A 21609-nucleotide genomic window follows, 5' to 3' on the forward strand; every position below is an offset into this window, starting at 1 on the left:
CTGTCAGAGGTGAAACACTGTGCATTTACAGCCGTGGCTGGTTCGAGTGGTGCCTCCAGTTGTGGTTCCCCTCCTACCCCCAGCGCTGGCACCTCGTGCTGCTCAGCACCGTGCTCTTTGCAGTACATAGGGGAAGAGATCATGGAATTACAGAATGGTTTGGGTTGGAAAGGACCTTAAAGCTCCTCCAGCTCCAACCCCTGCCACGGGCAGGGACCCCTTCCACTGGAGCAGCTTGCTCCAAGCCCCTGTGTCCAACCTGGCCTTGAACACTGCCAGGGATGGGGCAGCCACAGCTTCTCTGGGCACCCTGTGCCAGCGCCTCAGCACCCTCATAGCAAATGATCAAGCTCTCCAGGATGAGGATAGCCAAGAACCCTGCACGGTCGTGCAGGATTTCCAAACCTGGCTATAGGGAAAAGGAGTGGTAGAAAGAAACCACTGACCAACACTGACTGCTTGTCACTGGGAAGTGCCTGCCGGGATTGATAGCTGCTCAGACAACCTTGCACTTGTGTCCATGGTTTTTATAGCCCTACTATAATAGGTAATCAAAGTATACTAATGGAATTAAGATCCCATCTGTCTGAGTTCAGCAAGCCAACAAGTCCCTTAATTAAGATCTCATGTTTGCTAGAACAGAGGCTGCAAACACAGAGCTGGCCACCAATGGCATAAGCAAATATCTGTCTTTTCCATGACAAAGTGCCAGAGCATCCAGTGGGCTGAGGAGCTCACAATGCCATCTGCAAGGTAAGCAGCACTTGCTTGCGGGCCGACAATAACTGCAAGAATCGCTGTTCCTTCCTCTGATAGCTGAGCAAAACGAGCTGGTTGCAAGCATTTTGAGGCACTGGGAGGCAGGCAGCAGCAGGAGCAGCTAAAAGAGGCCAGGCTGGGGATCTCAGCCTGATAACGTCTCAGCGGGACGGTGTCTGATGCTGGAGGCAAGAGAAGAGAAGCGAGTTAAAATCAGTGTCTTCAGGCTGCAATTTCTGGAGGTTTATAAAGCACCAAGTGGATCCTCAACCTGATTTGCAGGCGCAGTGGGCTCCTGGGCTGCTCCACCACGGGCTGTCTGTAGTTACCCATCAGTCCCACGTGCGTGCCGAGTCTGGCGAGGAACCTCCTTTTAGATGCCGTAGGTTCGCTGGTGTGGTTGTTGGGAATGTTGGGGTTGGTGTTTTCTGAGCAAGGCATAAAACCTGAGAGCCCCTGTGCCCAAAATGAAGGGTTTCCTTCTCGTTTGGGATTGTCTTGCTGCTCATAAAGGAATTGCCCTTGATGAGGGGTTCGGGAGGTGGCCAGGAGGTCGTTTGTGTCCCTGTTGGGTGCATGGGGGGTGTTCAGGAGGAGCATGTAGCATTGGGGCTCACCCCGTGGTCTCTCCGGTGCACTGGTGGGACCCGGGCGGGATGAGGCTGTTGGTCTTCCAGGAGGATTGGCAGAAGCGGAGGGAAGAGGGGAGCCCCTGGTCCGGGACAAGGTCCTGGGGCCCTGCTGAAGATGCAGGCGCGCGTCCCTGATGGGCGAGGTGCTGCGAGCGGGCCACAGAAGGTGACTTTTCCTGCCTTTATGGGAAGTACCCCAGTGAGGAGCCTGGGTGAAAGCGGTCGCTTCCTGATGCAGCTCGGAAGCAGGGAGACATCTGCCACAGATCAGAAGAGCCCGGCAGGTGGAAAACGCCCCAGCCCCCCTTCTCCCTGCCTTTATCCTGCCTGGAGCACAGCTCTGGTCCCCACCACGCTGCCAGCACCACGAACCAGCGCCTGGCAGGGGTGACACCAACCTCCCCTCCCTCAATCCCAGCCGCCGCTGAAATCCCACGCTGCCGCGGGAGCAGGGAACGTTCCGCAGCTCAGGAGCACACGAGTGAGGCCTGAATTATTCAGCATCCTTTTTAGCCAGGCAGGTGTGGGGTTTGAAGTGGGTTGGGTTGGGAATTCTCTGCAGAGGAGCGAGGCTCTGGTGGGATTTGAAGGAGCTGGACACGTTTTCCGTTCCTGTCCTCCTCTTGCTGCCTCTTGACAGCTTGCCTCTTCTGCTTTGGGGCCTGGATGCTTGTTCTTGTGCTTTCCATCCCCCCGGTAACCTCCCCCTCTCCCTCTATGTCACTGCCTCACCTGATGAGGCGCCTGTGGATGCTGCTGTAGCCAGCGCTGACAGCGGGGTTGATGTGGTCCCTGGTCCCCAGGGACTTGGCAGCCTCCTGCAGGCACTGACAGTGCACTTCAGACCCTCGTGAGCCCCCGGATGCCAGTTCAGCTGGAAACGGAGCTGCCATGGGGAGGGCTGGCTTTGGGGGGGGGGTAGGGGCTGGGGGGGTTGCTTTGTGCCTCGGTGGGGTTTGATGCGTTCAGTCAGGTTTGCTGCAATACGATGATATTGAGAAGGCAGGAGGTGGTTCGTGTGTGAGCACGGGAGCAGCGCGCCCTTCATCCCGAAGAGGGGACAGGGATGGACACACAGGTGACTCAGTCTCCGCATCCAAGTGGATTTGGACCAGTGCTGCCCTAAAATCTCTTCCCCACCACCCCTCCACCCGCTTTGTTTCAGGCATTTAGGGCTGTCTGTGTGGGAGCATCAGACCCTGCTCTCCTCCACGATCTGCTCAGCTCCATCCCACCCAGGCCTTGGTGACGGTGGCTGATCCCTGATTGCCCATGGGGAGTGCTCAGGGTTTGTGACCCCAGCTGGCCCAGCTCTGCCCATCCCTGCACGGGGAAGGGCTCTTGGGCAATGAACACTGATTCAGAGCTGTGATTGCAGCCACCCTCGCACCCAAATGCTCCGGGATCATTTTGTGCAACCCAAGTAAGTCTGAATTATCTGTTCAGCACGAAAATTGGAATATTTCTGTCTTAAAATCGCTATTCTTGTACTCAGCTTTTCTTGTCTCTTTGTTTGCAATCTAACAAGCCGGGTTGGACGGGGCTTGGAGCAAGCTGCTCCAGTGGAAGATGTCCCTGCCTGTGGCAGGGGGTTGGAACTGGACAAGCTTGAAGGTCCCTTCCAACACAAACCAGGCTGGGATTCTATGAAGACATGAGAGGAAATCCTCACCGTGATCCAGATGGTACCAGACATGCTCCAGGACGGCAAATGGCAAACCAATGAGCAGCCAGCTTGGAGGACTGGAGGAGAAGGGGTTACTGCATCACATCTCCCTCCTACTCTCTGGCCACAAGCCGTTAGGAAACAAGACATTTGGGTAGCAGATGGGTGCTCTGGTAGGTCTGGAAACCTCTCAGGCAGAAGCAAATCCTCCTTTCCACCAGGAGGTTCGGGCCTCATCCTGCAGAACAGCACGTACGGGCCCGGCTCCCCAGGGGAGCAGATTGCCCTGTTCCTCCAGGCGCTTGGCTGGAAGCCATCCTGCCGCCAGTGCCCGCTGTGCCCAAGCCTCGAGCCCTCCACGGCAGCAGTGCCTGGTGCCCTCGGGTAGGTGAGGGCTGGCAGGGCCGCTTTCCTCCCCCACCAGCAGGGAAAAGGCACCGATGGGCGCGTGGAGGTTGTGCCGTGAGCGTGGCAGCTCCTCGCAGGCAGAGCAGTGGGAAAACAGCGAGGGACCTGCTGCTTTTGGAGGCTGTTGGAAGCACGGGGAGATGGGGACGTGCCGGTGGCCGTGAGCGGCAGCTGGCGCTGGGCTCTGGCGGCGGGAGGAGGGAAGTGGTTCTGTTTGGGTTCTGGGGCTAATTGGCAAAACTGTAATAATTCTTAGCTCAAATACATGATGCATTCAGCCCACTTGCAGCTTTAGTCTTCCGCGTGTAATAACAAGCCGTAACACTGGGGATTTCATGAGTAATCACTGCTGCTTGCACCCCCTTCCAGGGGAGGGCTTCCAGAGAGCAGCCTCGCTCCATCCCCAGAAGGCAAATGAATATTATCTTCATAAAGAGAGATAAGGCAGGCGAGACAAAGGCCTGGAATAACTTGGTTAGGTTTATCAGCGAAGCCAATAGCACCATCAGGATTTATGCCCAGGAATTAAGGTTCTCAGCCCGCCTGGGGAATGAGATGTCTGCCCTCAGCACAGACAGCCCGGACACTGGCACCACAAACAGGGGCTGTGAGGAGGAGAAACTCTTCCATTAGCAAAGGTGAGACAGAGCCGTGGGGGAGAGGCCTTGAGAGGTGCAGCAGCTCCGGAGGAAGATGGGGAAGCGTGAGCTGGAGCAGGACCGCGGGCACCAGCACTGCCCCAGCTCCGCTGCTTTACCCATCCCGAGGTCTCTGCCACAGCTGGAACAGCACAATCGGATCCAAAGCTGCTTTTTGTGCCCCCAGAAGAGCAGAACCAGCGACATTAACGCACCCAGGAGCTTCCTGTGCTGCTGAAGCGGGGCTGGCCGGGCTGGGAGGCTCATGGCATTTAAATCGGGAGGGGTTTGTGGGAGGAGGAAGGCAGTGTTAACAAACTGCAGAGAGCTGATTGCTGGAGATGGAGAGCAGCCGCTGTCAGGGAGGGCAGCAGGAGGGGGGTCCCATCAAGGCTTTTCCTGCTTTGGAGACAGAGATCAGCCATCCGCTGGGTCCTCCAAGATGATGAGGGGCTGCATTTGATAACTGGAGATGGGCTCTGGCTGTGACTGCTCCTGTGGCACTTGGCTGAGCCCTGGTGTCACGGAGGGGTTTGGAGCCTGCTTTCCACTCATTGCACGCTGCTTCCTCTGTCCCGGAGCCTGCAGCTCCAGGACCTTCCCTGGGATGATCCTTTCGCTCCCCCAGCCCTGAATCTGTGTGATGTCCGTGGGCAAAGAAGGGAGAGCCCAGGTCCTTGTGTGACGCTGCAGCTGCGGGGCTCTCACTGCTCTGCCCGAGGAGCAGGAGCAGCCTCCCCTGTGCACAGCACCCCCAGAGCACAGCATCCTCTGCGGGCAGCAGGCACCGGCACCCTGACCGAGCCTCTGCCCAGGGCTTGGTAGGGGATGAGGTGGAGCAAGGGCTCTCCCTCGCATCCCCCTGTGGCGGGGGGGAGCAGGGGGTTAAGGGCGAGTGGGTTCGGCTGGGGAGGTGTTTGTGTGTCCCTGGCATGGTTTGGCCTCCAGCTCAGTGAACCCCTCCTTTCCCGAGGGCTGCGGGTGCCTCTGCCAGCAGGAATCCTCCTCTCCCGAGCCCCAATAATGGCCTGTCCTGGTCTCCTAGTAACTGCGCTGCCGCATCACTTTGGACAATGGAGCATCCTTTGTAGCGTGGCTCTCTGCTCCCGCTGCCTGCTCTGTTTCTTCCCGTGGCAATTGTCTGAAATGTCTCCAAATGAGCGACTTCGGGCTGGGCTGCTCCTGTTTGCTTTGTCTGTGCTGGCTTCAATGGGTTCTTGTGTCCCTTCCATCGGGCAGTGCGAATCCTCGAGGAACACGCTTTTGGGAGATAGCTCGGGGGTCCCCCTCTCCCCGTACCGGATGTCACGGCTGTTGTTTGCTCAACCCGTGCTCCCAAAGCACTTTACACTTTGTTGTGGGACTGAAGGGGTCTGCTCATTGATTACTGCACTAAAAGGCTTCCTTCGCTCAGCGCAGTTTGGAGCCGACCTCAGCCTCGATGTAAAAGTGCATAGAAAGAAACTTTCCCAGCAGCCAGGCTGTGGGGAAGGGATTGGACTTGGGAAAGGTGGAGCACAAATCCTGCCCTGCTGATCCCTGCCTCGGAACCCTGCTGGGGCTGCGAGGGGAGCTTTGGAGCTGCGGTTGTGGGGAGCTTGGGGGGCAAAGGAAGGGCTGGGAAAGGGGAAGCTGCTTTTGTGGGTCTTTTCTTCAGGAGGGAATGTGTCCACCTGAACGGGAGCCTGACGTTTGGATGCGTGGGGAAAGAGGAGGTTGGGAATACCCATTGGTGGTGCAGAATGAGCCCATGCACGAGCAATAGAAACCAAGCATCAGTCCCGGCAAAGCCCAAAGCTGGACCCAGTGCCCTGGTACTACAAGTGGTGAGTTCGGATGCATCCGACCAGAGCTGTATTTGGGCTGTACATGGTGGTGCCTCGTTCCCACCTTCCTGCCCTGCAGCTGCTTTTCCTTCTCCCCACGAGGAGCTGGAATTCGCCCAGTAACAACGCTTGACCTGCCCAGTGCCACCGCGACAGCTTTATTCCCCCCCAGGGACAGCGTTGGGGTGTTGTTGCCGGGGGTTGTTTCCCCTTCCAAGTGTACTGAACGCTACAGTCAGACCCTGACCCGCCCGTCCGCACCGAGGAGCCCGCTGTGGCTGCGGGAGCTGATGGAGGCAGGAGGAGATGAAGGGGAAGCGCATGAATCACAGCGCGTCAGGGGAGGCTCATGAATCAGCCCCGGCACCGCTCCAGGCTGCTCCCGCTGCAGCCCCCTGCCCGCTGCGAGCCCTGCGGGGTGGGAAGGTCCCTCCTGCGCGCCCGGCTCCCTCCTCCCATCCTGAAGCCCGGTGTGGGGAAGCCCCGCTCCGGCTCCTGCCGCTGCCGAGCCTGGCCGTGTGGACATGACGTGGGTGGCCATGGGTGTCCCACAGCCAGGGAGGGCATCAGGTGAGGTCTTCCTCTGGCTCCAGGCTTGTGTAAACCTGCTCCTGGAGCCCTCTTTGCCTGCTCCCCAACCTTTTAGAGCCACGTGGCCTAGATCCAGGCGAATCCATTATTGCATTGGGAAACTCAAGTCCAGATCGTGGCTTTATGTCCTGTTTTCCGTATCCTGAAGCCACACCCCAAAGAGCACGGATCCAGGCCAGGATTAGCGATGCTGGAACCCCATAGCCTAAAATTCTTCCTCTTGCCATTGGAGCTTGTGGGGGGAAAGGCAAAATCCTCCTCTTCCTTCCTTGTCAGGGACCTCCACGCGCCTGCCCCTGCGTACAAAACCCATCCCCATCCCTCCCTCCCCTCCCCAGCACCCGCCCGTCACCGGGGCATCGGAGCACCTCATCCCGAGGGATAGTAGGGAGCGTCGCTGTGGTAGTTGTAGTCGGGACACACTTTCTGCACCAGCCTGTAGTCTGTGCTGTAGAAAGTGATGTAGACGCAGATGACTTTGAAGGGCTTTGAGCAGACCCAGGAGACGTGGCTCTGGGTGTGCTCGTGGTAGCAGGTCTTGGATGGGTCGTAGGTGCAGAGCGTGGTCTTCTTGGCGCGCTCGACCTTCTCGTACTCCACGCGGCAGTTGAACACTTTGGACTCTTTGGCCTCGATGAAGATTTGCTGCTCCAGGTCGAACTCCACGGCCTTGGTGGGGGGCACGAGGCTGACGGAGATGTTCCCCTGCCCGGTGGAGTTGTGCTGGAAGAAGACGTTGACGGTGCCGTTGCCGTGGTCGACGACCTTGCCGGTGATGAGGAGGTTCAGCTTCACCGTCTTGATGTTGGAATAGAAATCGCCCCAGCCAAAAAGCTTCCGAGGCTGGCCCGAGGCTGGCCCCAGGTCCCGCTGGCCCCGGGGCTGCGGAGCCTGGTCCCGCGCGGAGGCGCCGTGCGGGATGTGCCAGAGCTGCTGTGAGCTGCTCCCCAGCGCCAGGAGGGTCCCGTTCTGCAGCAGGGCCGCGGGCCCCGGGGAGCCGGGGGGGAGCAGTCCTCGCGCCTTCCGCACCTCGGGGCTGGGCTCACGTCGCTCTGCGCCGTTCCCCGGCTCCTGGCCGCAAAGCACCTGAACACAGCGATGGGGGAGAGTGAGAAACGAGGGGCGGCTCTGCCCCCCCCCCCCCCGGCTCACCCCACTTCCCCAGCCCGTCCTTCGCCCCACCTTCTCTCTCGCCTTCCCTCCCCACTCCTGTCTCCAGCCTGCGCTTCCCTCTGGCAGCGGTTTTCCCGTTCTCATCCTCCCCTCACAGAGGAGATTCCTGTCAGGGAATCACAGAACCCCAGCCTGGTTTGGGTCAGAAGGGACCTTAAAGCTCCTCCAGCTCCAACCCCTGCCACGGGCAGGGACCCCTTCCACTGGAGCAGCTTGCTCCAAAGCCCCTGTGTCCAACCTGGCCTTGAACACTGCCAGTGATGGGGCAGCCACAGCTTCTCTGGGCACCCTGTGCCAGCACCTCAGCACCCTCACAGGGGTGAAAGGAGCCGGAAGGGGACCCTTTGCTCAGGCCGTAACTCCTGGGGGAGGGTCCCCACCTCACGGCCTTTGCACCCATCCCGCTGCTGACAGCACCTCCCATGGACCCCTCTCCGCACCCCAAACTGCACCATGGTCCGGGGGGAGGCAGGGCAGGAGCTGAGCTCTCACCCCTTCACCTCCGACACCTCCCAGGGGCTCCTGCACCCGCTCTGCGCTGCCTGCAGCCGGCCGGGGCCCCCCAACCGGCACAAATGGGCTCGGGGGGGGGGGCTGCCAGGCTGTGGGCACCCAGCGGCTGGGGGTGCCTGGGCAGGAGGCGGGCGCTGCAGCCCCATACCCGGGTGCTGGCTCCCCGCTGTGGTCCCTGTGGGGATCAGGAGGAGCCTCCATCACCCCCTGCCGCCCCCCCCCCCCCAACCGCAGAAGTTTTGGGACGCTCTGGGGTATTCAGGGGCAGATGCGGGGGGATCGATGCGGTTGATGCCGGGGGGTGCCCCCCCCGCCCCGCGGCTGTGGCACCGCGACCCCCCCCGTCCCCTGCAGCCCCGTTCCCGTTCCCCAGCGCTCACCAGCAGCGAGGCGCTCCCCTGGATGAGGAGGGCGATGCAGCTCCGCGGGAGATGCATTTTGCAGCCGCCGCCTCCACCGGAGCCCCCGCTTCACCCCGGCTCTGGTGCGGCCCCGACACCGCTGCCCGCCCCCCCCGCCCCCCCCCGCCTTTTCCCTCCCTTCGTTTTTAAGCGAGGGACGTCAGCGGCGGAGCGGGGCTCCCCCGTTAGAAACCGCTTGCAAGGGGCTCCCCCCGGGCCATGGTGGCTCCGGCAGCTCCCTCCCCGTTGTGCCGGACCGGGCGGCGGGAGGCGGCTGCTGTCCCCTGCCTGTCCCCTGCCTGTCCCCTGCCTGTCCCCTGCCTGTCCCCTGCCTGCCCTGTGCCTGCCCCTCGCTGCCTCGTCGGAGACTCAAAGAAACTCCGCTCCCTCCATCCCCTCCTCGCTCCCTCCCCTCCAAGCGCTGGGAGCAGAGCGGCACCTCCGCCTGTAACCCCTTGCTGCCCGCAGCCCAGGCAGCCCGGCCCCCGGGGCTCTGCGGGGCCGGTGGGTGCGCTGAAGGGTCCTGCACAGGAGACCCCAGAGAGGGGACGGTGGAGACCTGGGAGGGAGGGGGAGAACGGGGGGGACCCACCGGGGTCAATGGCTCTGCCCTTAGGGCCGGATGGAACCGTCCTGGGGAGGGGATCTGGGGGTGTTGGTCCACGAGAAGCTCCCCATGACCTGGCTCCAGTGAGCGCTTGAGCCAGGGCCCCCCCGTGTGCTGGGTGCACCCCCAGAGTGTGAGCAGCCGCTCAGGGAGGGGATTCTGACCCTCTGCTGAGCTCTGGGGACACCTGAGAGCAGCTCCAGTGCCTGAAGGGGCTGCAGGGAACCTGGAGAGGGGCTTGGGACAAGGGATGTAGGGACAGGCCAAGGGGAATGGCTTTAACCTGCCCGAGGGGAGACTGAGATGAGCTCTCAGGCAGAAGCTCTTCCCTGTGAGGGTGCTGAGGCGCTGGCACAGGGTGCCCAGAGGAGCAAGGAAACGCAGGTCCTGTTCCCCCAAGCGAGCTGGGTTCATTTCCACCCTGGTAAGGGGCTGGCAGAGCTGTGCTTGGGAAGCAGAAGGCGCTGCTTTGCTGTTACAGAAAGCTCTGCTCGCGTGAGTTGTGTCCCACTGAAGTCGTCCTTTCCCCACCTTGCAGCAGCAGAAGTGGCACCACCGAGAAGCCAGGGGCAGGGCTAGAATTAAACCCGGTATTTTCCTCTCCGCTAGGAGACAGCTCCTCATTTACCTCCCTTTTCCTTCCTCTCTGTACCCTGTTCTGCCCCCCCTTTCCCTGGGCTGTTTTGGAAAGCAGGATCTCACAGCGGCACTAAAGATGGAACAAACTGCGGGGGCAGAGCAGGTTGTGAGGGGCAGGATGCTCGCACCAAGGCCCTGCTCGCGCTCCCATCTGCACAGCAAAGTGGTCCAGGTCTGACTGCGGCTGCGGTGCTGGGAGCGCACGGGGAGGCTTGGGGACCGGCGGGAGGTGGGTGACGGATCCCTGCGGTGCCTGCAGGTACCTGACAGGAGGATGGAGCCAGGAGGGGCCCCCAAGGAACAAGGGATGGGACAAGAGGAAACGGCCTCAAGCTGCACCAGGGCAGGTTTAGATGGAGCTGAGGAACAATTCCTGCCCCAGAGGGTGCTCAGGCATTGGAACAGGCTGCCCAGGACTTGCCCGTGCTCGCACACCTTCAGTGCCATAGGTTGGTGGCGGTCTTGGCAGTGCTGGGCAATGGTTGGACTGGATGTGCTTAAAGATCTTTTCCAACCCAGGTGATTCCATGATTCCAAGGTGCCTTCCTGCAGCACTGCCCCATTGGCAGCACGATTCCAGGTGGGAATCCCCTGTTAGTGTGATGCCACTGGAATAACCTGGACTTGAATCACTTCTTACTTGCTATTGAGCAACGTGCTTGGTGCTGGAGTGATGACATCTGGGGGCACAGGAGGACACCCCGTTAACACCAATGGAGGGTGAGGAGCCCGATGAGCCCCATTCCCAGGGAAGGGAGCAAAGGAGTGATGAGTCCCTCAAAAAAAGCTTCCTGGTAGGCAGGGCCATTAAACTCCAGAACATTCATCCAAGGCAGTGCGGGAAGGACCCTGGAGCCTCCTAAACCAGGAACACAAGGATATACAGCAGCACTGGTGCTGTCCTGGCCCCAGCGCTGTGCTGGCCACCTTCAATAGGCTGCACATCTCTAACTGCTGTGATTTCCATAATGATCCTCCTAAAACTTCCCAAAGCCTGTGCCATGCCCTGCTTGTCAATCACTGCAGGCACTGCATCCTCTGCACAGCCTTCCCAGAGCCATCTGTGCCGCATGGGACCGGCTCCGCAGCAATAGGTGGATGCATCCCACCTATTCCTACCCTGGCTGTGGGTGGTGGGATGCTTTTGGCCCTGGTTCCAGCTTGGCTCCTCAGGCCTCGGGGAGGCTGAGCTGAGGCCAGCACCAGGATGAGGAGGAAGAACAAGGGATAAAAATGATTGAAGGTGACTTTCTGGTGCTGGGAGGGAGCTGGGGACCGGAGTGGCACAAAGCAGGGCTGATTTAGGGGCTGCTGGAGCTCCTCTTGTGCTCTGATGGCTCCCTCCGGAGCTGCTTAAACAGCCTGAGGATGGTGAGCATGGGGCTGGTGCTTCCCTATCGCCCTCATCCAGCCCAGGTGTGTGGCCCAGCCCATGGGGGCCTGTTCAGCCAAAGCGAGCTTGGGGGTGGAAATAAACCCATGCAGGCAAGCCCCAGGGCAGTTCTCCTTCTAAACAACCGTGAGTGTAATCCTGGTGCTGCCAAACTGGGTGGGATTTGGATGGGAGGAGGTGATGGGGACAGGTGCTGCTTCCCACACCGTTAAAGACAACTCTGGTGCCTCTGCCCTTTCCCCAGGAGGATCCCATGGGTGAGACTGGGGGTGCTGGGGCTCTTCCAGCTCCATTCGTAGAATCACAGGATCCTGGCCTTGAGCATTGCAGGGATGGGGCAGCCACAGCTCCTCTGGGCACCCTGTGCCAGCGCCTCAGCACCCTCACAGGGAAGAGCTTCTGCCTTAGATCTAACCTGAACTTCCCTGTTTGTGTGAACCCATCACCCCTTGTCCTGTCGCTCCAGTCCGTCAATGCAGTGCCTGGCGCAAGGCTCCAGCTGATGCTCCAGGGGCTGCTCCACAAACACACCCTGAGATCCTGTGTATTCCCCAAACCCAGCATCCCCCAAGTGCTCCTGGTCCTTTGGGAAACCTCTTTCCTTCGCAGCTCCAGGGGATCCGGCTCCCTTGGAGCAGCAATTCCCCATCCCTGGCAGCGCTCAAGGCCAGGCTGGACACAGGGGTTGGAGCAAGCTGCTCCGGTGGAAGGCGTCCCTGGCTTCACGCTACCTGATCGTTAATGTCCCTTCAACCCAAAGCAGGCTGGGATTCCATGGGTCTGTGTTCGTGCCACTGCAGTGAGCAGGGGCCGCCTTGGAGGTGCTGCCAGGCCCCGGTGCTGCTCAGCCCCGCTCCCTGCCTCCTTTCCTGGGTTTCTATTGCCCTCTAGTGGGACCTTGTGCAGGAAGATGGGCTCAGCCTGGGGGTGCTGGGGAGGGGGATTCAGCTCTTACATGTACCTACGTACATAGGTATATATAGATATGATTGAACGTTGCAGTGACCCAAGGTCCAGGTATGTGATGGTGGGGGGAGGCCGGCTGCTGGCAGCATCACCACCAGTAGCAGCAGGGAAAAGGGTTTTGCCATTATCTGCAGCAGAGCATCTCCCTCCATAGCGCACCCCAAGCACCCACATCCACGGAGGCAGCTTTGGTGACACGGGAGACACGGGGTCCTGGTGGCTTCTGCTGGGAGAGGTGACCTGAAGGGTCCTCGTCAAAGGGAAAGGGTGGAGGAAGGAGCCGTGTGACAGGATGGAGGTGCCGATGGGTCTGGTGCCCCCGTAAGCCCCCGAGCTGCAGATAAAGCAGAGCTGTCAGGATCGTGAGTGCCAGGGACCAGCCCTAGGAGGGAGGATGCTCTGGGAGAGACAGCAGAGATCGGGAGGTCAGGGAGAGCTCATCCAGAGCCTCCAAAGCAGCACGGGAGCAAAGCAAGCGTGGAACCCAAGCCTTCAAAAGGCTGCCAGCTGGGAGGGAAGGGAGAGCGTGGGTTCAGGTGCTGATCAGAGGGAATCAGAGCCCGAGGTGCGGTGTCCCCTGGCAGAGCCCTTTCCCCCCCCGTTTTCCCTGGGGAAGCGGTTGCCATCCTGACGTTTGCTGCAGCCCGAGGTTATTTGGCCGCAGCGGTGAGATTCCGGCTCCGCTGAGCTCTGCCTCCCCCCTGGAGCTGCTGGATGCGCCGGAAGCAGGTGGATGCTGTTGGCCCCAGGCACCCATGGGAGGTGGTTGATCCAGGCACACACCCACCCAGCCCTTCCTGAGCAGGGACCAGGGGGGCTCTCCAGGCTGGTAAATGCGGTTATTCCCCATGGATTCCAGGTAAGGCAGGTTCCTGGCTGCCAGGAGCTGTTTATGGCTCCATCCTCTGCTGCCTGTGCGACACAAGCAGATCCGCACCCCACCCCACCCCCAGTTATCCCAATGTGCTCATGGACATGATGCAGCTCCATTTTCTCTTTATACAAACGCATATGAAAGGGATGTTTGTGCTCTGGGCTCCAGTTCTCCTAAAACCGTCTGGATTCAGAGGGATTTGGGGAGCCGGTGAGCCCATCTCCAGCCCTTCTCTGGATGTGGCTGAATCCTCCCAGCCAGGTAGGATCCGTCTGTGTGTGGTAGTAAACTGGCTCCCTCCAAAGTTCAGCTTTGAGTGCATCAGAGTGGATCCTAAACCAGACATCAATGTCATTCCAGGGAAAGTCCTCTCTACACCCTGCTCCTTGCACTGCCCCGGCTCCCTGCCCTGTTCCAGCTGGGCACGTGGATCTTTCTCCTCCCTTTCCAGTCAAGAAGAACCATTCCCAAAGAACTTCTTGGCTGAGGCTGCAGGAGCCCGGTTGGGTTTTTAATTGGGAAAACAAATGGAAAGGTTCTCTCCAGCCCAGAGAAGCTGTGGCTGCCCCATCCCTGGCAGTGTTCAAGGCCAGGTTGGACACAGGGGCTTGGAGCAAGCTGCTCCAGTGGAAGGGGTCCCTGCCCGTGGCAGGGGTTGGAGCTGGAGGAGCTCTAAGGTGCCTTCAACCCGAACCGTTCCGTGGGTCTGTGTCTTGGGGGTGATGCGGCGCGGGCTGCAGCCGGTGCGGAGCGGGAGGACGCGCTTGGGGCTGGGCTGGAGCGCACGGGCGGGTGGCAGAGGATGCTGCTTCCGCCGTGCGACTGCAGAGGGAAGCAGGGAGCTGCTGCTCCGGGCACCGCCTGGGCCCGGGTGCGCCGGGGCTGCGGGAGCAGCGAACCCGGAGTCCTGCTGGGGCCCGGGAGCAGCGGATGCTGCCCCAAACCCTCCCACATCGCGGTGCTGTTGATGGCCCAGAGAATGGGATAACGGGGGGGGGGGGGGGAGACGTGTCTGCAGCACCCTCCTGCAAGGAAAAACCACCTTTATCCTGGGAATGTCGGGGCCTCAGCAAGGACGAGCGTGTCCCGGGTTGCTGCGCTGTGGGGGTTGGTACCTTTTCATCCCATCTCCTTTGTTCTGTTGGGGCTCATTAGTCTTTCTCAAGCCGAACAAAGCCATCTCTTGCTTCTGCTCTGGGGGGGTTGGAATCAGGGTCCCCGTTGGTGATGGGAGAGCGGGAATGGACCCAGGGGTGCTCAGCTCCAGTCCCCGCTGGCCAGGGGCGGGTGGCTCTGAGCTCCCTTCCCACTCTTTGAGCCTGAATTTCATCAAAACTGAAGAGGCAACGGGAGCCTCCCTGGGAAAAGCAATAATCCAGGGAAAACAGAGCTCTGCCAAAGGAGTGCCTGGGAGGAGATGAGGGTCGGAGCCTTGCGCAGCCCTTCCTGTGTTTTGGGTGGAAAGCGCAGGATTTGGCTCTCATTTTACCTGCAGCTCCTCCCATAGCGCAGCAGAGGGGCTGGTACAACCCCAGTGCCTCAAACCCACGGACCTCGGGGGAAAAGGTCCTTTTTTTCCTGGCTGCTGAGGTGATTCCAGGCGTTCTGCCGCTGAAGCACTGGAGGAGGTGACAGTTCCCATCTCCCACAGTTTCTCCTTGCTCCGGAGCAGGACAGAGATGAAGAGCTCATTTCTGCTGGGCTCAGCAAACAGCAGCGCCAGTGGCTTTCCAGTGACCTGAAGTGATAAATTGGACATGAAAAGGGTTCACGTCGCAGGCGCGTTTTCCCGGGTCATGTCCCATATTTACATCCTGGAAAGGGTGATAGAAACGCGATGGGATCTGTTGGCACAAGAAGTGCAGGGCTTGCAGCCGTCAGGGTTTCTTGCCCAGCTCTTGGAGCACGGCAGGGCTGAATGGAATTAAAACGATCACTAGAAACGCTGTGATGCCTCTAGCCGGGGCTGAGCTGTCTGAATGCCGGTGTGAGGATGGAGGGGAATAGGGAGCATCTCGCACGCAGAACGCTCTGTGCTATTCCAGTCTGGACAAAGGCTGAAATCTTTCCAGTTTGCTGCTCAGGGTGCAAGGAGTGTGGGGGGGAAGCCTCTTAGCAGCAAATCTCAACAGCTCAAAGCTCTGCTTTGGACCCAAAAGAGCAACTGTCTGCAGCTCGGCTGCGTCGGGATGAGCTGCTCCCCTCGCGCATCGCCTGGTACCTGCTGGAGCCAAGGGGGCTGTGCTGGGTCTCACCCTGTGTTTTAAACGTGCTGCAGACACCTGACGTTGGCAGGGAGAGGGCTGGGAAGGCGAGCGGTGCGTGTCCGAAAGCACAGGCGGGAGCTGCCCCCGCCGGGCCCCGGGAATTCGCACAGCTTTGGTAGGAAAACCTCCACTGCTCAGGCTCCTTTCCTGGTGAGGCCTCACCTGCAGCACCGTGAGCAGGGCTGGGGTCCTCAGCGTAAGGACATGGAGTTGCTGGAGCAAGTGCAGAGGAGACCACGAGGATGCTCAGGGGCTGGAGCAGCTCCCGTATGGAGCCCGGCTGAGAACATTCAGCCTGGGGAAGAGAAGCTGCGTGGAGACCTCAGAGCATCTTCCAGTGTCTGAAGGGGGCTGCAAGGATGCTGGGAGGGACTCTTCATCAGGGACTGCAGGGACAGGCCAAGGGGAATGGCTTTAACCTGCCAGAGGGGAGACTGGGATGAGCTCTTCGGCAGAAGCTCTTCCCTGGGAGGGTGCTGAGGCGCTGGCACAGGGTGCCCAGAGAAGCTGTGGCTGCCCCACAAGCTGGATGAGCTTTAAGGTCCCTTCCAACCCAAACCAACCTCCAGTTCCATGAGAAGGTGAAGCCCCAAGGAAAGAGCAGGGTCTCAGCCACATCTCACCCCATGGGGGGCCCGCATAGGCAGGACTGGGGCTGGCGCTGCTCTGAGTTTTCAGATCACACGGAGCTGTCGGTTAAAACCCCTGCACTTATTGAATGTGCCCCCCCCTTCAGCTCTGCTCCCCCCCTGCCCCTCCCGCTGCCTTATCCCTGCCAAAACCCAACGAATCCAGCCCAAAAGCTTCAATCTCCCCCTTGGCACCTGCACTTCGAGCCCGGCCGCGTCCCGGGGGACGGGCGCGGGTGGCGAAGGCGGCGGGTCCCTGGGCAGGCAGTGATTGATGAGAGCCGTTTCCCTGCCCTACGGGGCCGCGGCGCCGCCGCTTTGCTTGTTCAAGGGCTCTGGGGGAATCGCTGCCTTTCTTTCGGCTTCGCTTTCAAGTTCAGCGGGGTTTGAGCTTCCTGCTCTGCCTGCGCAGGCTGCGAGGTCAATGGCGCTTTTAAGGGCAAAGAGGCTGCGCCCCTGCTCTCAGCGTTGCTTTAGGGGGAACAGACCCCATTTTACCCCCCATTTGCTCTCGCCGAGCCCCTTCCGAGCTGCGTCTGTCGCGGGAGGAGGCAGAGCGCTCTGTGTTGTGTGAGCGTGTGTTGACAGGCTCAGACTCCCCAGGGAATAACCCAGATGGATTTGCTCTAGGAAAACCGTGCTTCGGATAACGATGCGGCTTTCCTAATTACTCCAATGGCCGGATCCCAGACAGAATGGAGCAGCTCGTGGATTAGGGCCAGTGTGAAGCATCTGAGGCTCTGGGGCCATTGATGCTCTGTCCGATCGCCTCGAGGTCTAGCAGCAGCAAAGGGGGCAATTCATGGGAGCGAGGGAGGAAGGAGGATTTATTAGGTCAGAAACTCTCCCAGTGAATGCAAGATTGTTTTTGTTCCTTCCCAGCTCACTGAAGCCAGAGACGAGCCTCGGTGGGTGCTGGGGGATGCTTGCTTAGGGTGGCATCCCTTGGGAAAAGCACAAAACCAGGGCACAGAGAGGTTGTGGGCACTGTGGGTGCGTCTGCAGGGTGGTTTATGCCTCTTCTCACCTTGGCTGCGACCGTACCTTCGTGCATTGGGGGGTTCACGTGTCCCTCACCCATAGGCAAGTGGCTGGGGTCAGGGCACAGGTCCCCACCGGTGACCACCTCTTCCCAAAAGCTGGAGTTTCTGGCCAGTGGAGCCATAAACCCTGGGAAGAGGGAGCCCGGAGTCCTTCCTCTGCCAGCGCCTGTTTATGCATTTGATCCAATTACTGCTTAATGCAAAATGCATCAGGAGCCCTTGGAGCAGGGACAAGAACCCACGGCTCAGCTTTGCCGTCCTCATCAGCAGAGCTGCCCCCGTAGCGCAATTCCCAACTTCAGTTCCATGGCTTCATGAGAAGATTTCTCTGTCTTCTTTCTTCCTTTGTTTTAACTTCATTCTGACCGGTCGCTGCTTCTTTTTTGCTCTGATTTAGGAGCAAACCCCATGGCTGGAGGCTGAATTGGCTTCACTGATGCATCCTGCTGCTGCCTCTCAGCTAGGATGCTGCTGCTAGATTAAAAGCTTCAGCACCAGGGAATTGGGGCTGCTTTCAGGCTGACCCACCTCAAACCCCCTAAACCGTGGGGGTGCATAAACCACCACCAGCATCGTGGCTTCCCATCCCTATCCCAGCAGGGTCTGTGCCGATGGCTGTCTCTTGACCTGAGACAGGAAAGAAACCGCTCGTGCAGCCGAGCCTTGTTGTGGCTTCTGAGGTTTTAGCAAGTTAAAGCAACAAATTGTCCATTGAAGTGAAACACACACTGCAGAGGGGCTCCCAGGGGAGCCCCGCATCCTGAGCCAAAATCAGCGGGAGAGAAATCAATCACTGCGATGGGAAGTGAAACCAGCTCCGAAGCTCCCTTTCCCTTCTTCCCTTGGCAAACCCCTGTTTGGGGGCTCTGATTTTTCCATCCTTGTCTCTCATGTGGACAAATTGCCAGGGATGGGGATGCATTCCCCTGTCCCCACAGCCAGCTTTTCCCCTGAAGGAGAGGCTGAACTGGGACCCTATTATTTCAATAGAGATGCGCCCTGTGAGTGATGAAGCACAGGCCTCCCGCGCGCCAGGCGAGGAATTTCTCCAGCCTAATTGGATTTGCTTTCCCTATTTCTGCAGCCTGTGTGCTCCTTGTGTTGTTATTTATAGGAAACATCTGTCAGTGTCAGCCAGCCCCGAGGTGGGAAATCGGGGCTCGGGGCTCCCTTTGCTCCATGGGGCTGCCCAGGGAAATAAGGGGTGACCCCACCAGGTGCTTTGAGGAGGGGTCTCAAGTGAGGAGCTGCCCACGGGAGCCTCCTTGCACCCAACAGCAAGGGAAGGGCTGGGTAAAAACCACGACTGCCTGAAGCCAGCAGGTAAATCCTGGCTGCAGGAAAGCCCTGCTGAGCGGGCAGGGAAAAGCCAGGGATTGGTTTTCCAGGTAGAAGCAGACCCATGGGATGGGAGGGTGCTGGAATGCTGACAAAGGCAGTTCCTGCAGCTGAGATTAACCCGGGTAATTCATCTCAGGGATTGAATGTGGTAGAGGTCGTTTTCAAAGCTGGGTGGGAGATGTGGATGTGATTGCGTTGGAGATGTTCCTTCTCCTCATCCGCTGCCTGCACCCACTTCTGCTCCTCTTTGATGGGTTTGGGAAGCTGCTTCTCCTCTTTTCTGTTTCCAGGGAGCTGCGGATGAAAGGGTTTTGCTGGAGATGGCAGCACAAGAGACAAACCTTCCCTTTCCATAGCCAGTGGGGCTGGGGCAGCGGCAGGGATGTGAGCCGGGATCCGGGGCCAGCTGCACACAGCCGATGGGATGACCCGGCTGCAAATCCCTGGATGTAAAATTGCTTTAATGGGTGGGAAAAGCAGGGAACTGAAGCAGGTTAATCGGGTAAGATCACGCAGCTGGAAATCAGATGCATCCTCCCCAGTGCCCCGTTAACCCCAGTGCATCCCTCTTCCTCCCTGGGCACCTTTCTGAAAGCTTTGCCCTGCATGTAACAGAGCAAGGAAGAGCCCAGCTCCCAAACGCCTTTTATCCTGATGCTTTTGGGCCTCAGGAAGTGCTGTAAGTGAACGCAGGGAGGGATGTGCCACCTCTGGGGGGTCTTGGTGCCTTCTTGCGATAGCGTGAAGCAGCACTTCATTCCCAGGCTGTGGAGCCCCACGGTGCCGACACACGATGCTCTCGGGGTGTTTCCATTTGTATGATGGGGCCCTGCTGGCAAAAGGAGCTCTTGGGCTGTGAACACAGGATTGGGTCCTGATAGCAAAGTGATTTACAGGGAGGCTTAGGCCAGCTCCCAGCTCCAGGGGTGCTTTTACGTGACGGCCTGATGGTTATTAATTTGTCTGGAATTTACTGTAATGCCATTAATCCTGATGGGCTTGTTGGGTATTTAATGCAAAGATTTTAAGTGCTTCTGTGGGTTTTTTTCCCCTGGAACTGCATCTTTGGCTGCACAGTCACAGGGGCTCCTGTTTCAATGGAAATCTCAATGAGTTTCCCCCCTGCTTGCAGCGGGTCTGACTCAGCCATGCTCTTTCCCCATCATCCCCTTGGGAAAGGCTTCCCAGGCTTGTCCAGCATCCCTATCCTGAGGTTTCAAATTCCCCTTCTCTTTTCCAGCTCTGAACATCTTTCCTCTCCCTTCTTTCCGAAAGCCATGGAATTGCCAGTGTCCTGCCTTGCTGCCCATGTCCTGCCTTGCTGCCCATGTCCTGCCTTGCTGCCCATGTCCTGCCTTGCTGTCCGCGCCAGCTCTGCCTTGCCTTCTCCCATGGATCAGCCCTTCCATGTCATCCTTGCTTTGATTCCACACTTTCTGCCTTGTGGCTGGGAAGCGGAGCTGCAGCCATGTGTTTCTGGTTAGGTGGCCTGACAGCTTGAGGTTTCCAGCTTTCTTAGTGGGAAACACAGCTCCAAAAGCCTGGAAACGTGTGAAGGGCGCAATGTGATTCCAGCTGCGTTCCGCTCCCCCTCCTCTCTGTCCCTGCAGGGAGAGCGCAGCTGATGCCAAAGCAGGAGGGGGGGAGCCAAATCCAAACCTCCCAGGGAAGCTGGAAATCTGTGTAGGGCTTTATCCAAAGATCGATCCAATAAATCACAGGCTGGGACTGTGAGAGCAGCAGGTTCCTTGGGACCAGATCCCAGGACCGCGGCTGGAGCAAGCTGGCTGGGCTGTGCATATGGGGGCATGAAAAGGCTCATAGCTAAATGCTGGGGGTGCATGTGCTTCCCATGGGCCCCTCCAAAGGGCTTTAAGCCCCGTGTGGATAAGCAGAGCTGCCTCAAGGCTTCACCACTCCATTGCAGAGCATCCCGGGCTGCACATGGCTCCTTCCCTGCCATCCCCGGGGCTCACAGCATCCCCATGGATGGGGCTGGTGGGAGACAAAGAGCCGTTTGTGGTGCTGGGAGCTGGGAGCCCAGGGCCGGCCCTGTCCCTGGGGCTGCCCCAGTTCATGGCTTTATCCTTTATCTCCTGCTTTTGCCCAGGTGGGAGCTCCTCAGCGGGAAGCGGAGCCGGGTGCTGGGGGTTGTGCCTGGATGAAGGCTGGATCATGGCCACCCCCATGGAACCCCATGGAGATGTGGGACCTTGTGGGTCAGCCACAGGGGTCCTGTCCCTCGTTCCCTGCGTGTCTGGATGGAGCCGGGGCTTTCAGCATCCCTTGGCTGGAGGAAGGCGAGCGGTGGCCTCTTGTGACCCTCGCACTGAGCCAAGGATCGGGGCTTGGCTCCTGCTCCGGCTGAGCACATGGAGCCGTTTCCTTCCCAGCTGAACAAGTCTTTCTGGGAATGAGGGGGAGAGGGGTGCTTCCCACTCTTCCCAGAGCACTTGGGAGGAGATGGGTCTGGAAATACCCCCCAACAGGAACGCCCCACATTGCCTACATGCGTGCAGCCCAGTGATGCCGACCACATGGGATGGATCCCTCCACGTCTTCTGCGGTTGCAGCTTCACAGAGCTCCTTAGGGAATGGGGGATCTGGGAGCAGGAAGGTTTGCACGGGGTGTTTGCAGCGTCAAACATGGTGCCGCAGCGGGGTAATGGGCACGAGGTTCCTCTTCATAGCATTTGTCAAGGAAAGCGTCCAGCAACAGCGCTGCCTTTTTGCTGGATGATTCCCGATGGGAGTTGAGCATTTGCCAGGGAAAGGGAGGATGGAGAGCACGCGAGTCCTCAGGCTCTGCTGACAGAGCCAAGCCTGTTCCCAGCAGCCTGGCAGTGACCTCTTTAATCTCATGGTCCCTTTGGAGGGCAATGGGATGAAGGCGAGCACCCAGCCTGCACCCTGGGGTGGTGCTGAGCTGTTCCAAGGGATGGTGAACACTGGGAGATGGGAGACATAGGAGGGATCGTGGTGTTGGAGCAGAGGAGGGGAGAGGGCTCCTGCCCTGGCCCTGCTGACGCAGCCCCTGCCTTTGGCCACGGTGCCTGATGCTTTCAGTGTGTTTGGTTCCCAGGTCTGCTCCTGCCCTGAGCCCCGCTCCCCGCAGGCAGCGCCTTCCCCTCCTGCCCTCCCTGCTGAGGCCAGGAACAACGCACGCTGGCAGCAAACAGCCGGGTCCCCTCTGCCCCCCCCAGGTCTCCTGACTTGTGATGGGAGCAGGATGGGAGCCCCAGT

At 59.4% G+C, this 21609-nt stretch overlaps 1 protein-coding gene across 1 annotated transcript; it reads right to left on the reverse strand.

The window, feature by feature from the left end:
* Positions 1–6867: 6867 nt before the first annotated feature.
* Positions 6868–8663, reverse strand: NXPH3 (neurexophilin 3). Its single transcript, XM_062632714.1, has 2 exons — positions 8587–8663; positions 6868–7606 (listed from the first exon to the last, which is right to left on the reverse strand). The coding sequence occupies exons 1-2, from the start codon at positions 8641–8643 to the stop codon at positions 6890–6892; spliced, it is 774 nt and encodes a 257-aa protein (XP_062488698.1). The 5' UTR covers positions 8644–8663; the 3' UTR covers positions 6868–6889.
* Between the last annotated feature and the right edge of the window lie 12946 nt (positions 8664–21609).

This window comes from Pezoporus occidentalis, unplaced genomic scaffold (genome assembly GCF_034315485.1).
Source record: "Pezoporus occidentalis ecotype Australia unplaced genomic scaffold, CSIRO_AGI_Poc_V1 ctg394, whole genome shotgun sequence".
Classification (NCBI taxonomy): Eukaryota; Metazoa; Chordata; class Aves; order Psittaciformes; family Psittacidae; genus Pezoporus; species Pezoporus occidentalis.

Coding starts and splice junctions, on each gene's coding strand:
- NXPH3 (XM_062632714.1), bottom strand. CDS start 8,643: ATGCATCTCCCGCGGAGCTGCATCGCCCTCCTCATCCAGGGGAGCGCC. Junction 7,607..8,586: donor AGGGGAGCGCCTCGCTGCTG/GTGAGCGCTGGG, acceptor CGCTGTGTTCAG/GTGCTTTGCGGCCAGGAGCC.